Source organism: Aplysia californica, unplaced genomic scaffold (assembly GCF_000002075.1).
Source record: "Aplysia californica isolate F4 #8 unplaced genomic scaffold, AplCal3.0 scaffold00086, whole genome shotgun sequence".
NCBI lineage: Eukaryota > Metazoa > Mollusca > Gastropoda > Aplysiida > Aplysiidae > Aplysia > Aplysia californica.
The window spans coordinates 712,272-731,005 of record NW_004797356.1 but is presented as its reverse complement, the minus strand read 5'-3'; the positions used below and the strand labels follow the sequence as shown (position 1 = coordinate 731,005).

The 18,734-nt window shown below is 39.3% G+C and overlaps 2 protein-coding genes across 4 annotated transcripts in view; both read left to right on the top strand.

Annotated features, from left to right (window-relative positions):
* LOC106011299 (piggyBac transposable element-derived protein 4) overlaps positions 1–1,172 on the top strand; it is a gene marked incomplete in the record, with an annotated part of 3,459 nt that extends 2,287 nt beyond the window's left edge. The window contains 1 exon segment of the mRNA XM_013080448.2: positions 1–1,172. Coding sequence (XP_012935902.1) covers positions 1–405 — 405 coding nt within the window.
* The window catches only part of LOC101848423 (zinc finger protein 91), a 39,071-nt gene extending 25,035 nt beyond the window's left edge, over positions 1–14,036 (top strand). For all 3 annotated transcript variants that reach the window (XM_005094628.3, XM_005094629.3, XM_013080446.2), the window contains 9 exons: positions 2,026–2,113; positions 2,808–2,984; positions 3,700–3,900; positions 4,855–5,043; positions 5,451–5,651; positions 6,270–6,431; positions 8,002–8,169; positions 9,236–9,427; positions 11,300–14,036. In XM_005094628.3, the coding sequence (XP_005094685.1) occupies positions 2,026–2,113; positions 2,808–2,984; positions 3,700–3,900; positions 4,855–5,043; positions 5,451–5,651; positions 6,270–6,431; positions 8,002–8,169; positions 9,236–9,427; positions 11,300–11,976 (2,055 nt within the window). In that variant the 3' untranslated portion in view covers positions 11,977–14,036. The remainder of the gene's footprint in view (positions 1–2,025; positions 2,114–2,807; positions 2,985–3,699; positions 3,901–4,854; positions 5,044–5,450; positions 5,652–6,269; positions 6,432–8,001; positions 8,170–9,235; positions 9,428–11,299) is intronic.
* The last annotated feature ends 4,698 nt before the right edge of the window (positions 14,037–18,734 follow it).

Here is an 18,734-nt window from a genome sequence, read left to right as displayed (position 1 = left end):
CAAATCCTACACAACAAGTCTATGAGGGCTAGGCAGGGCAAGACCATGAACTTGGTGGAATTCCTTATTAGTGCTGGGAACGCGATGGCCGAGGACTATGTTGCAAAGCGCCTCCAAGATCGTGCGCAACCCAACAACGGTGCACAGGCCGAAGCAGTATCCCTCAACCGGCTGACAGCGCGACATTTTCCGAAGTGGCTTCCACCTACCCCGCAGAAGGAACACCCATTTAGGGTTTGCTTTGTATGTTCGGCACGGAAGAGGAAAGCTGGACAGCCTCTTGGAGCAGCACCCACCAATCGCCAGCGCAAGGAAACACAGTTCTGGTGTGAGCCTTGTGGGAAAGCTCTGTGTCCTGCACCATGCTTTGAGATATTTCACACTAAAAAGGATTACCTGTTATGACAAGGTAGGACTGTTTATTTTTTACTTTCATCTTTTCCTTTGCCTTGACTTCTCTTGCTAGTTTACATCAGCATGATGATGGCATTTGTTGTCAACACTAACAAAATCTAACATTCTTTCTTCCAAGTTCATCTATATCTTCTGTTCAGTGGAACCCGTTCCTTATATTGTTGAAGATAATAACACAAATAACATATTCTGTTGTAAAAGGTCTAACAAATTGTTGTCTTTTGATGTAATTACTCTACTGTTTGGTTACTGCCTAGTTTTTATTCTGAGAACGAGCCTGAACAACATTTTTTCTGCCATGAAAGACACACTTCTTTTATATGTGTTGTGTCATGTGTTGCCTTACCCGCTCATTTGTATTGATTACACAGTTATTTTGGGCTTCTATTACAATAATAAGATAGCACAACTCAGTTTCATACATCAGTCATCATCACTCACACTACAGAACATAAAATATTCTCTTATTACATTGTGTTGTGCCTGTGAAGATGGAATTCTTTTGACAAGGTGAGTTTCATTTTGTTTACTTTTTGACTCTGTATATATACCTTTTTCCATGGAGTATTACATAAAAACTGTGGCATATTTTGCATTGAAATTTACAGTGCACACAAATAGAGATTTGGACAACATATGTACCAAATTTGGGTATGATTTGTTAAAATTTAGTATTTTTTTCAATTTTTCAAAAAGTGGTAAAAATCTCTAGGGAGAGCTGACAACCCGGAAGTGTAGGCCTAGGGTTGAGTGAGTTAAGGTTACTATGCAATACTTACACCTTCCTTACAATTCTTAGAGAGCAGTTACTTATAGAGAGATCAGTAATTCCTCCTTACTGGTATAGGTTGAGCATTTTTTTAGGAGGTGAGGTCAAACATTGGTAAAGTAGTCATGAAGTTCCCAAACGGTCCCAGTTTAAACATGATGCTGAATTTGAATCGGAGTTGTCTGTGCAGCTGTTTAGAAATATACTTACTGTGGTGACATATGCTTGAATTGTGTATTGGATGTATAAATACAAGTCTGACTCATAGTAGGTGTCCTTTTGTGCACTTAATTTGAAAAAATCAGGGTTTTTCAGAGAATTTTTTTTCTTGTAGCTGTGATTTAGGTGGATTGTGATAATAGTCAGATATTGTATTTTAAACTGTCAAGGGTTAAGAGACATGGATTTCAAATTAAAATTCTTTGAAGATTGAAAAAGATAATGTTATTGCTTGATATGTTTAAAAAAAGGTCCCCAACAAATTGAAAACAGAAGGCCCCTTCCCACAAGCTCTGCTCTTTGTAGAATTTGAAAACAAATCAGGATATTCTTAAACTGAACATGCGTCATAACTTCATAAAAGATTTTTATTTCCCTGCGTATTTCAAGGTCTTTGTTATGCATTACCACTGCGCTTTAAGTACAAACCATATCTGAAAATTGTCTTTTAATATAATTTAGTATTTTATCTCTTTTGTCCATAAGCGGAAGGTTTTATTGTGCTTCTGGTACTATTGATCTTTTTTTCCCAATGCTGGTGTCATTTGTTTTGAGCCATGTATTGTTTAAAACAGACACTTTTCTGTTGTTAATAGACTTTATTAATTGAATTTTTTCAACAGGAAGCTCCCTTTCCTTGTCACTTTAAAGGATGTGAAGAGAAGTTCGACACTTTGACAGACCGGCAAGCTCATGTGGTATCTCACAAAGGTAGAAAACAGAAGTGCTCTTATTATCATTTCAAAGTTCTAGGAATGGGCTGTAAGAAATATAAGCCCTGTATAAGCAGTTTTTAAAGTAGTTCATGCTGAAATGTTCCATTCTGAGCTTCAGTTAGATTATTTGTGCTGGATGTTAGGGTTGTTTTTTTTTTATCTAAAAAAAAAAAAAAGTCCTGCATTAGAAAAAGCACAAATTTTGAGGGGGGGAGGGGGTGGGGTTGGTCATTTCACTGCACTGTTTCTTGGGGTTTTGTTTGTCTTATTTGTATTACCTTCATAGTTTTCAGAGATTGTGGGCTGTATGTTCTTCAACTCATAGTGCTATTGATTTGTTCTGATATGTTATATTTCTTCACGAGAGAGTAGCATCCCCAGCCTATTTGACAGCAATAGGCTTTTTTCAAAGGTGCTCTTATATATCTGTATTGTATTATCTGCGTGCGCTGAACGGTGTGATTGATAAGTTGCAGGCCCTGGAAGGTGTATTGTTCATTGATATTCCACTGCCAAGTTTTGTCATTTGTAGTTGTTGGATTGACTGTGGTTGGGGTCTTTCAAAGCACATTGAATCTGTCTGCCCTAATCACAAACTGTCATTGAATAAAAATTGAGAAATATTTTTTATCGGAAAGACCAGATGCATTCAAATGTCATCGACTACTGCCACTTTTTTCTTGTTTCAGATAACCCACCTTATAAATGTGAAGTGGAAGACTGCCAGGAGGCCTTTTACCTTCTTAAGAATCTTGATAACCATTTGTGGAAACATTGCCGGAAACCATCTATGTGTGACTTTGAAGGCTGCAGCAGAACCTTTGAGGACCAGCTGTTATTAGCAAAGCACAGTAAAGTGCATTATGGTAAGTGATTCCAATAGATGAAGTTAAGTATTTTCAAAGTGAGAAGATATGCTGTGCATTTACTATTATTGCCATATATTTTGTTTGACCCTATCCGTACGTCGTGTTTTACTATCGTATCCATACAACGTGGGGAACTCTGTGCCACCACTTTCCAAAGAGGAAATTTACTCGTTAATCCGATCCGTACACTTTGCGTAGCAGTCTGTCAAAATGATTTTTTGAGAAATACTGAAAGTTTCAAAGAGATTTTCGTTCTAGAAGTATTCTAAAATGTGAAGAATACAACCCCAGGGGTGCAAAATGACCCCAGGGCGTACGGATAGGGTTAAAAGTAAAGTGTGAACTCACTATGTGCTTGAAAAAAAAAAAAAGCTGCCGAAGGTGTCTATGTCTCCAACTGTGAGGAAGAAAATAAATATGAAACTTAAAAAAAGATGCTTTTTAATACCAGTGTTTTAGAGGATATTTATTGAGAGTTAAGTCATTTTTTCTCCATTCGTGTGATCATTACAAAAATATACTCACAAAAAGAGTTCAACGGTCCCTTCTTGATAAGATTTTTTGCTGGTGAAACTGTGCTCCTGTATGATAACTTAAAAATTGCACAGCTCTCTAAACATTGTCAAGTTATGGCTCCTGCTGTTAGCAGAAAAAAGCTTCAAGTGGTTCTCAATGTATTTCATGACCTCTGCTGTTTTCCTTTAAAATATAGATGGCAGAATGCTTTGCTCCTGGCGCAACTGTGGCATATTCTTCTCCTCGATGGGTACCTTGAAGCAGCATCTGATTGCCCACAGCCGCTCCCTGAAAGCCAGCTTTGGCTCTGACTTCATGTGCAATCTTTGTGACAGAGTTTTCAGCAGCAAGCACGGCCTCAATCGACATATGGCGTTGCATGACTCTCAGGCCACAGGTGTGAACATCTCCTGTCTTATCATGTCGTCAGTAGTTCTTGAGAATTTACCCATGTTTTATGCATCAGTGCCTTGGAAGTGTGCAGCGAACTCCACAGCTTGAGAGTAGTATTTTCTTTTTCTTATGTCTTGTTGAGCTCACAATTAACTAAAACAAAAAGCTAATAAATATTTATAGGCTTCAGTACATTTGAATGAAGCCAGTCTGAAGGAAACGTGTTGTCACTGTCAAAAGAAAACTTTGTAACTCTGACCTTGTTTAACAGGATGAGTAAAAAACATTGAGTTTCTCTTTTTTCTTATGATGGCAATGATGTGTTCATGTTAAAACTACTGTACTATTTTATTGCCAGGGATTTATAGACACCTGTAACAGGATCTGTTTATCCTGACAGATGTGGACACAGAAAACTAGAATTAGCCACCAAATTTAGGTACCATTTGCACACACTTGGAAACATTCACTCATGTACAGTTTTGCTGCTTAGTGTTAGATGAAATAATGTTATCTAAGATGAACTCTGTAGTTCCAGATATCTGCTTGTATTTCTAGAAATAAAGAATAGTGATTGGGAACCAATTTATAAATGGTAAACAGATTAGGTAGCCTAATATTTTTATTGCTGTCTGTTTTGAAACATGGCCTCAGCTGAAACCAGACAGTTTTATAGAGTTTTTCTTTCTGTTTTACATTGTGTTGGTCATATCACTTTTGTGAGGGTTTGGAATTGTTACAAGTAATGCGTATCATCTTCTTCTTCAAGTGCCAGATCTGTAATAGAAATCATGGTTCGCCACTCGTTTCTGCTCAGATGCTCTTCGAAAACCTCTACTATCTTGTTCTTTACCAGGAACCCATAAATGTGTATCATTAATATCAGTTTCACTCGTTAGTCATGAAAATTAAACAGTTCGAGAATAACCACATCAACCATATGAGTTCCTGGTTTCAGTCCCTCTAGAAGACTCCGCTTTTGTGTGTGAAGAGAGTGGCTGTCATCAGCGCTTCAGTCTGGAGAAAGATTTCAATGACCACTTCCTACAGCACTACACCAGCATGTCTACGACTTGCAAGTACCGCGACTGCCAAAAAATCTTCCCGACTCAACTTCTCATGGCAAAGCATGGAAAGTTTCATTATGGTATGTGTCATCTTGAGTAATTTCTTACACTTAAATCACCATTAGGTAATGTAAAATTTCAGTGTGTCTGGCACACAAGGAGTTATGGATTGGTTAGTGGTAAATTGAGGTGTAAGTTAAAGGGGTGTGTAAATTTTTGTTATCAGCATGGAAGATTCCATCTTGGCTCTGTGTCCTGAAGGATGCAAGCTACTCCAGCTTAAAAATAGGATGTTCCGTTTCTGATAATGTGTTAAAATCATATGAAAAAAGGAAGAGCTGTTACATTCAAATCTGTTTTTTAGTGCCTTTTTAACATTTTAAAAGAATATCGAGCACTTGCACGTTAATATTTAATGATGAATTCAAAGCAATCAAATGCACTTCTCTTGACACTCACACAATGGAGTATACTTTCATTCCTACAGGAGGTAAATATAAATGTCCGTGGGAAACATGTGACAGCTTGTTCACGAACTTCCACTTTCTGAAGCGACATTTGATGCGGCATGTTATCAGCATTCCTGCGATGGATGCTCTGAGGTCGTGGGTGTGTGCCAAGTGCAACATGACTTTCAAACTAGACAGCAACCTGGCAAGCCACATGAAGAAGCATGTGGAAAAATCTGGTAAGAATTCATTTTGGTTATTAGAACTGATCTTTTGGGTTTTTTCATAAGCGTTTTACGGCACTTGTAACACAATAAGGTCAAATAAGTGCAGAGAAATAAATGTGTTACAAGAGAGTAACATACACTAAAAAGAAGAAGGAGCGATAAGGACGATAGATGTTTGATAGGAAAGAAGGAGCAAACCACACCAGAGCACCCACCAACCTCCCACTCTTTTGGGTTTGCTGATTTTTCGGAATTTATCACTAAACCGTGATTCTGTTTCAGAATGATCTTGATTTCAGTATGTATCCTAAGTTTTTGTTTGTTTTTGTAAACCAATCTATTTTCATCTGTTGTTTGTTTTTCTTGAGCTACTTTGGGGTTTTTTTTCTCCTCTTTGTTGGCTTATGGGTAGAATGTTAGTCGTAAAGGTGTCTCTCAGAAACATATAATTTGTGTAATAATGTTTTTGTAGAAAAGATCTTTCTTTTTGTCAGGAATATTTAGAAAGGCATTATTCGCTGTAGTAATATTAGGCAGTGTTGAAAAATGAATGAAAGGAATCCTTTGCTTTTTCTGTCTCCAATGTATTTTCTGGCATGGATGTATTTTCTGTCACTATTATATTTTCAGAGTACGTATGTCCAGAGTGTGGCAAAAAATTCCGTCATAATCATTTGAAGCGACACATGTTGATTCACAAGAAGGAAAAGGCTCATGTGTGCAAACACTGCGGAGTGCGTTATGGAACTGTGAATGGTTTGCGATTCCACATACTAAAAATTCACAACATAGGTACGTTATTTTTAATTGTTTATTCACTCTGAGACTGAAGCATCTGATTTCTGTGTTATTTATGATCATATACCTGAACTATCACTTTGGGTATATTTGGCTGCCTCTGGCAAAAGAGAAGCCAAAAGATGTTAAGGTAGTCCGAGAGTAATTTTGTGTCCTGACATGATGGAATCAGGCGCTAGTCAGTTTTTGGGCATGTGGAGTTATTGGTATCATCTTAAAGTTTGTTAATTTGTCCGCTTTGTGTTGAAAAAAATACCTATCTATCTCAAGTGGAAGTCAATATATAATTGAAGGAAGTGGGGGTCACCTGGTTTCAGCAGTAAAATATGCGAGAAAATGGCTGCCAAAATTTGGCCACTTCCAAAGCCTGAGTGTCTTTGAAAATATGACAACCTGTTAAGACATTTCCAAACACATTCTAAAGAGACATTACATTGGAATCCTGTTATAACGAGAGGGAGGGGACGAAGCAAAATGTCCGTTATAGCAGGATTCTCGCTATAAGGGATCCAGTAATAAATTCAAGGGAAACTGTTAAGTAGGCCTAATCTATGAGTATGGTGTTCTGTTTCTCCTTTTGCTATCTCCCCTGTGATGATTTTGTTTCAACATGACCTCTAGGTCTTACTTGATGAAAAATCGAATCAGCTTTGTTTCTTTAGCGCTAGATCTAGCGATGTGGACTGACAGTTCGGCGTTGGCGATCACAAAGAAAGGGCTCTGGGCTAACTCGCCCACTGTGTTTTCCCCCCACCCCACCCCACCCGGTGGTGCATTCTGTCTGCTTGCACATGTCACACATTCACTCCAGCCATCACATTGCTGTGACCTCTCCATCCCGGCATCGGAGAAGTGAGAGGCATGGCAGGCCTTGATAATCTAAACTGGCCTATCACGCGATGCGTTCTGCTTGTCTGCGCGCATGCCACACCCTCCCTACTCCGTTGTTCCGGCCTTCATTGTTGACGCACATGGGCTCTCCTATTCTTTGTTTCGCAAGATCAGCAACAAGTTTCTCAACTGGCGAGGTCTTGCATTATGTATAATTGGTTATGCCATGTGCACAGCAGCAGCAATATTCCACTATAACCGACTCGCGAGTGTGTCTGATAGCGCTATAGCAGTATTTTATTTACAAAGGTAAAGAGGAGAAAAAAACGGGGTTTTAGAATAGTGCCTTTATAACAGACTTCTCGGTTTTTCTGGACTCGTTATAAGTGGACTCCACTGTATTGGGCTTGTGCTGAGCACTCCTGTCATAGATTCCACAGATAGGTCATGAGCCAAATTGACTTTGTAAATAATTCTTATTTGTAGTTTGAAGTAAAAAATTCTCTAGACTTTTCTGTTTGCACTCATATTTTTCTAAAGGGACAATATTCTTATGATACTATTTCAGGTAATTTGCGTTTCAAATTATTTGTGTTTCTAAACTGATATTTAATTTCTGTAGACTTTGTACTGTACTCAACAACTTTTCTTCTGTAATGATGGCCTTGTGTTACTATTTCAGGTGCTTGGTCTTTTGTCTTCTTTACTGATGATTTTTTTTTTACTATTTCAGGTACTTGGCCTTTTAAATGCAATTTCTGCAGCAAAGGTTTTATCAGTGGCTCTGAGCTTCGTCGGCACATGCCATCCCACACCAAAGAGAAACCATACCCCTGCAAGCAGTGCGGGGCCCAGTTTGCCACCCATACTGGGCTCAAAGGTCACATGAGAAAACATTCAGGTCAGACCTTTACAATTTCTTCTTCTTCTTCTTCTTCTTCTTCTTCTTCTTCTTCTTCTTCTTCTTCTTCTTCTTCTTCTTCTTCTTCTTCTTCTTCTTCTTCTCCTCCTCCTCCTCCTCCTCCTCCTCCTCCTCCTCCTCCTCCTCCTCCTCCTCCTCCTCCTCCTCCTCCTCCTCCTCCTCCTCCTTCTCCTCCTCCTCCTCCTTCTCCTCCTCCTAGTTCTTCTTCTTCTTCTTCTTCTTCTTCTTCTTTCTCTTCCTCTTCTTCTTCTTTTTCTTCTTCTTCTTCTTCTTCTTCTTCTTCTTTTTCTTCTTCTGCTGCTGCTACTGTTCCTCCCTTTTCTCCTTCTTCTTTTCCTTCTCCTTGACTAACAAGACAGTAGGGATATTGTGAAGGTCAGGCTGTACACTGCGACTTTTTTCCTCAGCTTTAAAGCCTGCAAGGATGTGGCATATTTTTGGATTTTTCATATTGCAGGAGCGTCACGCCCTCGTCTATTCTTAGCATACATCTAATCTATTGAAAAGTTGACGTATTATTATTTTCCTCAACACCACAATTTAGCCTCTTTGTGTACACCTAAGAAACATGGTCCAACAGAGGGGTTAGTACTTTTCGAGAGTCCCGTGGACACGTCAAGACAGCCTTGGAGTGAATTCTTCAAGCTTACACTGAAATGAATTACACTTGTAATTTTTAATTTACTGTGTAGGTCAGAATTGTGTATTTCGTGTCGTCAGTGAAGTCAATGTTGAAATTGTTAGGGATGTCACATATCTCAGCACAACCAGTAAGTGGAAGCCTTTTGAGTTACATATGTTCATCTAAACTAAAATAATATGCAATGAAATATGTACAACAACAATGCAATTGTTGATTTCTTAATCAATAGTTTAATTTCTATCTACCTTGACGCAGCTACGAGAAAGTTTGACCTAAAACTTCCAAGGTTTTCCAGTTGATAATTTATGCTGACTTGTACTGTTTTGTGTTGATATGAAAGTGATGCAGCATTATCTGCCTTAACTGGTTCGCTCCTTATAGGCCATGTCTTTTTTACTCTAGGTCAAAAGTTTGTGTGTGATGTGGAGGGCTGTGGAAAGGTGTACACCACCCCTCTATCTCTCAGAGGACACAAGGCTCAACATGAAGGCTTTTCCAAAACATGCGAACACTGTGGCAAGACCTTCAGGAACCCCTACGGACATAAATGCAAAGCCAGCAAAGAGGCCAGGAAACAAGGAACTGATACACAAGGTGCTTGTTCGTTTTTTAACTCTTATATGTCACTTGTTATGTTTGACAAGGGATTTTTGTGGGTGGTTGGTTGGTGCTCTGGTGTGGTCTGCTCCTTCTTTCCTATCAAACGTCTGTTTTCCTTATCTCCCCTCCTTTTTTGTGTTAGTTATTCTCTTGTTAAATCTCTAATCTTCAGCTCTTATATAATATGACCCTATTGTGTTTCAAGTGTTCTAAAAGACATACTAAAACAAGTGATTTTTAGATGTGGTTAGTTGTTCCAATACCTTTTTCATAAATCAGTGGACATTTTTTCTAGCTCATGTAGTCTGGATGCTCAGCTTAGAGCTTAACTTTGATGAATCAGTACACACGTGTTTTAAATGGAGGTCAGCCAGAATAGCCAATACTTTTGACTGGTTACGTTGACTTGCCTTTGTCATGTCTTATAGTCAAATTATTGGTCATTCGTTTCTCAAAGGAGAACGACACTCTTTACTCTTTCTCTCCCCATCTTTAGTGTAAGAACCTATGAATTTTATTATGTGGAAAAAGTCTGTGATGCTGGAAAGGGTAAGCACACTCACTCACTCACACACACACACACACATACACACACGCACACACACACACACACACACACACATACACACACACACACACACACACACACACATACATACACACACACACACACACACACATACATACACACACACACACACACACACACTCACTTACATGCACACACACACACACACACACACACACACACACACACACACACACACACATACATACACACACACACACACACACACACACACACACATACACACACACATACATACACACACACACACACACACACACACACTCACTTACATGCACACACACTTATGAGATACACGAATGCATACTCATGAGCATGCGTGCGCAGACATGCACGCACACACACACACACACACACACACACACACACACACACACACACACACACACACACACACACACACACACACATACACTTACAAGACACACATGCGTGCATAGACACTTGCACACACACACACACATGCACACACACACACACTCACACACGCATACTTACAACACAAACATACACACATGCACACACACACACACAGACACACTCTAAATGCACACACACAGACAGAATATGTGTGTGTGTAAATCAAAGAATGTTCCTTTTAAGGAAATTAAGAAGTTTCCGTGTTGATAATAAGATTATGTCCCTGCTGTACCATTCTATGACTGAAAGTGTGCCATTATTTTGTATTTGCTGCTGGGCTGGGAATTGTAAGGTGAAAGATAAAGAATAATTTGACAGAACCATTAAGAAAGCCAGCAAGATCTCTAGATATGATTTTACTAGAATTGATGAAATGTATAACACCACAATTATGAAAAATATAAAAAGCATTATAAACGACCCATCAAACCCACTTTCCACACAAATTGTAAGATCCCGCAGGGGCAGATATGTACCTCCAAAAACAAGGAAAGACAGATATAAAAGAAGATTTTTACCATCTAGCATAAGACTATTGTCAGAATAAGCATAATGTCTATTGCTCTTTAGAGTATGTATCTACTAGTATATAACTCCAGAGGTGTTGTAATCAAATTCCTGCATGTGGTTGAATGATGCATCTGATGTGATATGTACATTTTGTCAGCTTTACTTCTCTTTTCATGTTGAATTTTGATGAGGGTAATATATAATTTAGATTTTTTAATGTATACCTGCATGTGTTTTTACGGTCCTGTACAGCCAAGAAAAATTTTCCTCTGGGATAATAAAGTATTATCTTATCTTATCTTATCTTATATATGCTTGTACTCTCATAAATTTCTCTTTCTCTGCAGGTCAGGGTGAAATTCCTGTTGTTACTGCCTGCCCATCATCAGACCCTCAGCCTGCAGTGTCAACACCGTCCAGTCTCTCTGTACCCCAGCCACATCTGCCTCAGTATCAAGCCGCTGCAGCCATGAAGCTTCTTCCTCCTCTTCCTACTCCTCCTCCTCCTCCTCCTCATCAAGATTTGTCAGTGCAGATATCTAAGCCGCCCCCACCCCCATCCCTTCCGCAACCACTCTCACACTCGCTCCTACTACCCCATCACCACCATGTAGATCTGTCCTCTTCTAGTCTCTCTTTACCACTTGCCCCTCCTCCTCCTTCTCTTCCCCCTCTGTCTGTTCCTCCGACTACCCAAATCGTTCTGCAACAACCCCATCACCAAACATTGCTGCACTCCCCACTGCAGCTCCCACGACCTCCAACACAAGCAGGCATCCGCTCGGGCACGCATCCAGAGAGAATGCCACAGAACAATACAAGAGCTGTCATCCCCCAAAACACAAGAACTCAGGATCCTGCTCAACATGCTGTGCTACTGCAAGCGGCAGTGATTCAAGGTCAACAGAATCAGCACATTCCCACGAACATGACACGGAGCGTTACCATGGAGATTGCTTCCGATTATAATTTCAGTAGTAGCAGTTACAGTGTGAGCTGGGAGGATCAAAGTGGCATGTCATGAGCCTAGAAATCATCAGTGTCTCTGTTTTTTCTGTAAATCAACAAAATTTATGTTATTACTAGAATGTACCCTCACCTCTGTTTTAAGTAGGAGTCACTCTCGTCTCTGTTTTTACTATAATTAACTAGGTCTCTGTTTTAAACTGGTGTCTGTGCTGTAAAAGTTAAGTGCTTCATTGTCTCGCACAGGAGGCCTGAGTCGAGTGTGAGTCCTAAGTTGAAAGAATTTTTAGCGAGTGTCTTTGTGTTTCTCTGCTTGGATGTAATATCCCTCTCAGGTTGGGTTGGCTCTGACACACAGGGTCAAAGCCCACCTCCTAACTGATCTAAATAGTGTTGATGGAGGGGGGGGGGGGAACCAACTACATTGAAAAAAATGTTTTTACTAAAAATCATCTGTCTTGGGTCTCAATTAAAATTATCCTTGTCTCTGCTTTAACTATAAATCACCATCTTCTGTTTTATGTTTCCTTGTTCTATCTTTTCCGAAATTGTGCTCTCAATAATATCAATAAATTCACAACTTGTGCTGCTGGATCTTTTTAAAAAAAAGCTCAAATGTTTTAAAGAAGTTTTTTCTCTGAAGTTAAACGTTAATTGTATGGTGCTATTTATTATTTTCATATCTTGGACCACTTTTGTCTCTGAACAGAACTCTTGTTGTTCTTGAGAAAAAATTTCTGGTACAATGTGATTGTTGTAATGGTGATGTGGACATATTAGACACACCTGTGTTTAGTTATGGCCAGAATTTAATATGGGCTTTTAAAAAAAGTTTTCGTTACAATGACACACGAGTGCGGAGAGCGGAGAGGTTAATTTCGGCTGTGTATTCTTCGCTCATGGTGGTTTTACATGGTATAGCATTTCTTGCAATGCTCATGGGTGCATTTCAGTATATCTGTGTTCTAGTTTTTCTCAATGGCAATAGGTGATAGGCATGGGAGAGGTTACAAACTCTGTAAAGTCATCCTAGAGGCTGGCATGATAGGGAAGATGACTGTATTCAGAAAAAAAACATTTGGGAACAATTTATGGTGGCGCTATTAACTGGAAAATATACTTTTTTTGCATCTTTGATCAGCCTTTTTCAGTAAAATCCACACGTACAGTAGAGTCCACAAATCTCAAACATGAAAATCAGATTCTCAGGTATTTCGAATATGATGTTCAGTCTCGTTTCAGCCCCTATGTTTTCTTTGTATTTACTTCATGGAGTTCCCGAACACCCAGAACACGAAACCCTCGAATATCAAATAAGTGTGAGCCGTGCTGACAAAGTGAGAACTTCTCCGTTTTGAGCCCTATGGGAAAAAAACATCCCACTTATAGGTGAAATAGGTACAATTTATAAGTATGAAATAACAAAAGTAAAAGGCTTGTTAAACTTTAAAAATATGGCATCAATAGGAAATCTAAAAATTTGACCCTAATGTCGAATTTTGGCCAACATCTCCATGTGTGGATTACGAGAAGTACATGTAAGTCTTTTTGTCACCACGCCTCGCAAACTCCCTTCGCATTCTCAACTAAAGACCCGGCTTTACAGCTTTTGTGGCCGCTGGTAGGTATTACATTGTTATTGTGACAGCAAAAATGTGGTCCTTGTCTCAACACGAGAGGTTGGAGGAAGGGGGGATGGGGACAGGGAAGGGGGGTCGGGAGTGATGCTGACCGCACCGCATGAGTGGCTCGCATGCGTGCAATCATGCTGTGGGACGCGCATGGTGCGGATGGCAAGGGCTTTAACTTTCTGTAAGCCAATGAAATTAGAAGAAAGGAATGACATAGAGTCAGCTGTGCACACATGAGATTTTCTGCTTTCCACTTTCTTTCTTCTTGCTTTCACACTGTCAACACGCCAATCATGGGAGCTAATGTTTAAATTTTTTTACCTCCCTTGATTTTCTCTTTATTTCTTTGTATTTGGGGTTTTCATTGACATGATGAATTACAGAAATCTCGAACACAATTTCTAATCCCTGACTAATTCGAGTTACCCATCTTTAACTGTATATGTTTTTAAATGGACATGAAAAGTATTAAGCCCCCCCCCCACCCCTTAAAAAAAAAAAGAAAAATAATACCCCCAACCCCCCAAACATTGTCAGCCTCTTTGATTTTGATGAGAGCCAGGTTTCAACATAATGTCACACAATTATTTTCTATGGCAAAGTACAAGCCAAGTCCGCAAGCTGAGAAGAAGAAGATTTGTGGAAATATGAGAGCCGGATTGTCACTTTTAATAATAGCAATTGTCATCCTATGGTAATTGTACTCGTAAATGTGTAGTGTTTTACTCCTTCATTAACATAATTTCAAACATTTAGGAGGTGGGCTTCTTCTACTCTGCCTCTTAAAGCAAAACCTGAGTTGTGGTTGGCGGGTACTCTGGTGTGGTTTGCTCCTTCTTTCCTATCAAACATCTATTGTCCTTTTCTCCGCTTCTTCTTATTTATGTTTGTTACTCTAATCTTTTGGCACTCATATATATGACCTTATGCAGTTGCGAGCACTATAAATCCTCTACTACCTCGGGGCAGTGCCACTGACTGTAGTGTCTTTAGGCCATTCCCAAAGGGGGGACAGTTCTCGTTCAAGCATAGTATAAAGGGCTGACTCATCATGTCACGCTCATAACTGTGCCTGATCTACAACAGGGAACTGCTGCTTTTTCTTTCCCGATCCTAACTATTGTAATTTTCCTCTACCTCTTTTGTATGTTTGTCACTCTCTTGTGACCTGGTATTTTGGGGTGCCTTGATAGTCGAAGCAGACCTTGTGCTGTTGAAGCTAGAGAGGTGAGCAGTGTAAGTCTGATTCCTTGTAAAGACTTCTCTGTTGACACCCACCCCTTGGCGCTCATATGATCTTATGCAGTTGCGAGCGTCGTAAAACCCTCTACTATGAAAAAAAAACAACAACCCTCTACTAAAACTAAAATGAGTTGTGCAGGATTCACCACTCCCTTGCACAGCGATACTCAGTAAAGAAACATTTACAGTGGAGTCCACTTATGACGAGTTCGGAAAAAACGAGAAGTCTGTTATAAAGACACTATTCTAAAACCCCGTTTTTTCTCTTCTTTATCTTTGTAAATAAAATACTGCTATAGCGCGATCAGACAAACACACGAGTCGGTTATAGCGGGATATTCCTGCTGCTGTGCACAGCGTATAGGCCAATTATACGTAATGTAAAACGTCGCCAATTGAGAAACTTGTTGGTAATCTAGCGAAACAAAGAATGGGAGAGCCCATGTGTGTCAGCAATGAAGGCCGGGGCGACTGAGTAGGGAGGGTATAACATGCGCAGACAAGCACAACGCATCGTTTGATAGGCCAGCGTAGGGCCTAAGCCTAGTTTAGATTATCTAGGACTACCATGTCTCTCACTTCTCCGATGGAGGGGTCACAGTTATTTGATGGATGGAGCGAATGTGTGACGTGCGCAACAGCGGGCGAGTTAGCCCAGTGCCCTTTTTTCTGATCGCCAATGCCGAGCTGCCAGTCAACATCGCTAGATGTAGCGCTAGATTTAAAAAAAACCTAATTCGATTTTTGATCAAGTAAGACCTTGAGGTCATGTTGAAATAAAATCATCATCAGGGGAGATAGCAAAAGGAAATAAACAGAACACCAAACTCATAGATTAGGCCTACTTTACAGTTTCCCTTGAATTTATTACTGGATCCCTTATAGCGAAAATCCTGCTATAACGGACATTTTGCTCCGGTCCCCTCCCTCTCGTTATAACAGGATTCCACTGTAATATCCTCTCAGGAATCAAGCTCATGTCTTCTGTGTTCAACCACAAAGAGCCTAACAGCACCACTGAAAATGTTGGTATCCTAATCCTACTGTTCCTTCATGGCTGGCTTGGTTGTACATTTGTTCTTATTCTCCATGATGTTTTAATAGTTTTGTGAATGTAATTTATTACTTTTTCCGTCTGTCTGAAATGCGTGCAATTGTAATTGTAATCCATTAAAAATTTATACACATTGTCTTGTCTGAACTCATTTCTTTAATTTTTCCTCAATCAATTTATTTTGGTGGGTGGTTGGTGGGTGATTGGCGGGTGTTGTGGTGTACTTTGCTCCTTCTTTCCTTTCAAACATCTATCATCTTTATCTTCCCTCCTTCTTTTTGCTGTAAAACTCTTACTAAAACTAAAAATTTCCTTTGAAGCTATGGAACAAGTAAAATGAGGCTGCACAGTTCAACAAATGAAAAGATTTTTAAAGATTCGATGTGTGTGATTTTATTGATTGTGAGTTCCCTTTCAGCCTGTTTTATTTAGCGAGTAGATATTTTTAAAAGTTCTGAATTTGCTATTTCTGTGACGTGGGTTTTTTGCTTGTTTGTAGTTTTTTTTAATGCAGGTGTTTTATGCCTTCACATCGACACAATTTAGATGTATTTGTGTGTCGAGAAGAATCTGCGGTCGTGTGAAGGCACGCACATTCAGCACATGTGACGGCGCACTTCCTCTTTAACAGAGATTACACTGTGCGGTCAAAAATTCGTGGCCCAACTTATCCTCAAATATCTATTTAATGGGTGAATCAATGTTATCCATGCTTTGCACAGCAGTTTGTATCAATTTGTGTTAACTAAATCATATTTTTCCACAACAATTTCTTCATAAGCTGATATAAAATGCTGTAAATCTCCATCACGCGGAAAATGGGATTATTTACAGCACTTCCTGCTTCTCACACACATTTTGCGTTCGCATATAGCCTACGTCACAGATCACCAATGACACTTTTTATTGGCCATACTTGTTACAAGAAATTCGTTGTATAGTGCACACATTTTTGGCTCGAAATCTTCTCAAAACAAGATAGTGTCACAATAAGAAAAAAAAATCAGCATTGCCCCAGTTGTAAACCTTCTAATTAGTAGAAACCACCCATTTGGTTGGGTTTTTATATTAGTGTTTATTAATAAGAAATTTTCTAGAACACAGCTAACTGGTAGGTGTTCATAAAAATATTGATCTACTGTTAAGACAAGTTGATAAAGGTCATTGTGCAAAAGCTGGAGAGTTTATGTTCGATAGTTTGGGAAATATTTGTCAATAAGTTTCTCCACAAATTTTTGACCGCTCTTTTTAAAAATAGGCCTACGCAACAGCTTTTGTCAGTGTTCTGCAGAGTTTGATTTTGATGAAGTTGCACAGAACAACAATTTAATTATATCTCACCTTGTTGATGCCAATTTTTTTATTTCTATGCGAATTCTACACTATGAATATGAACACTACGTATGTGTGTTGAATTCAAAGAATGTAATGCTCGTAAGATAAGAACAAATTCCGGATCTGAATATCTCTTCAGTATGTGCGGGGTTGTTTTTTTTTCACTTAGTGTTTTCTAGACTGACCTTTGGGTTTATTTGAAATAATGTTGATCCCACTGCAAGTAAAGTGTTAAGTGTATAACTCCACAGAATCAACTATGGAGTGAGTTTTTTCGGGGGCGGTTAGTGTGTGTGTGGGGGGGGGGGGTCCTTTTGTACAGTAGTACAAGCTAGAAATATAAATTATAATAATTGTAACTAACCATAAGCAGAGGTTTGATAGAGTTATTCTAGCATGACCCAAGAGGTTGTTGCATCTTGGTCCGTATAACAAATCACCATGCCCAACCCGCAACCAGCCTGATTGCATACATTGTACAGGTCTTGGGTGATTTCGCCATGCCCTTGGTGCACCCACCGGCATTCCGCTGTCTTTTGTCCTGCAAATGCCACAATCGGAGACAAATAATAAATGACTCTTCTTGAAGAAAATAACAGCATTGAAAACTGAAACTATCTTTTTTTTACAAATCTCCCCTTGAACAATTTACCTAAAAATCTCACAAACCAAGTTTTTCAACACATTTTTCTAAAATAAGTGTTCCAACCAGCTTCAATAAAAGGGTGAATAAAAAAGGAAGTTGATTATTAGTCAACAGACAACCCAAAGGAAGGTGATCTATTTTTTTTTCATTCTCCTGCTTTATTTCAAAGAAAGTGAAAATGGTTGCACCTAGGGTAGTTTAACCTAAATGAAATATGACACTGTGTGGATGTCAAACACATTTCTGCTTTTTTCTGTCCTCATCCTTACTACTTTTGTCATTTTTTCCTCTACTTCTTTTGTATGTTTGGTTTGTCACTCTCTTGTGAACTGCTATTTCCGGGGTGCCTCGATAGTCGAAGCTGTTGAAGCTAGAGAGGTGAGCAGTCTAAGTCTGATTCTCTGTAGACTTCTCTGTTGACACCCACCCCTTGGCGCTCATATGACCTTATGCAGTTGCGAGCGCCGTAAAACTACTAAAACCCTCTACTATAAAAAAAAAAGACCTTGGGCTGTTGAGGCGAGAGAGGTGAGCAGAGTAAGCATGGTCCCCCGTTTGGACTTCTCTGTTGACATCCACTCTTGGCGTTCATATGACCTTATTATGCTGTTGTGAGCGCCGTAAAACCTTACTAAAACTAAAACACCTTTCTGTTGTTGACCTTGATGCAAAATGTTTTTGTTTGTGCTTTGAAACGAACCTGGGTAATTTAGGCTAACGCTGGTGCTCGCTTGTCAGTGTGAGCTGACCTTTCAGTTGGCTTATTTTATGTGCATGTATGTGTGTTTGTGTGTGTGTGAGTGTGTGTTTGTGTTTGTTTGTTTGTGTGTGTGTGTTTGTGTTTGTTTGTAAGTTGTTTGTGTGTGTATTATGTGTTCGGGTTTGTGTGTGTGTGTGTGTGTGTGTGT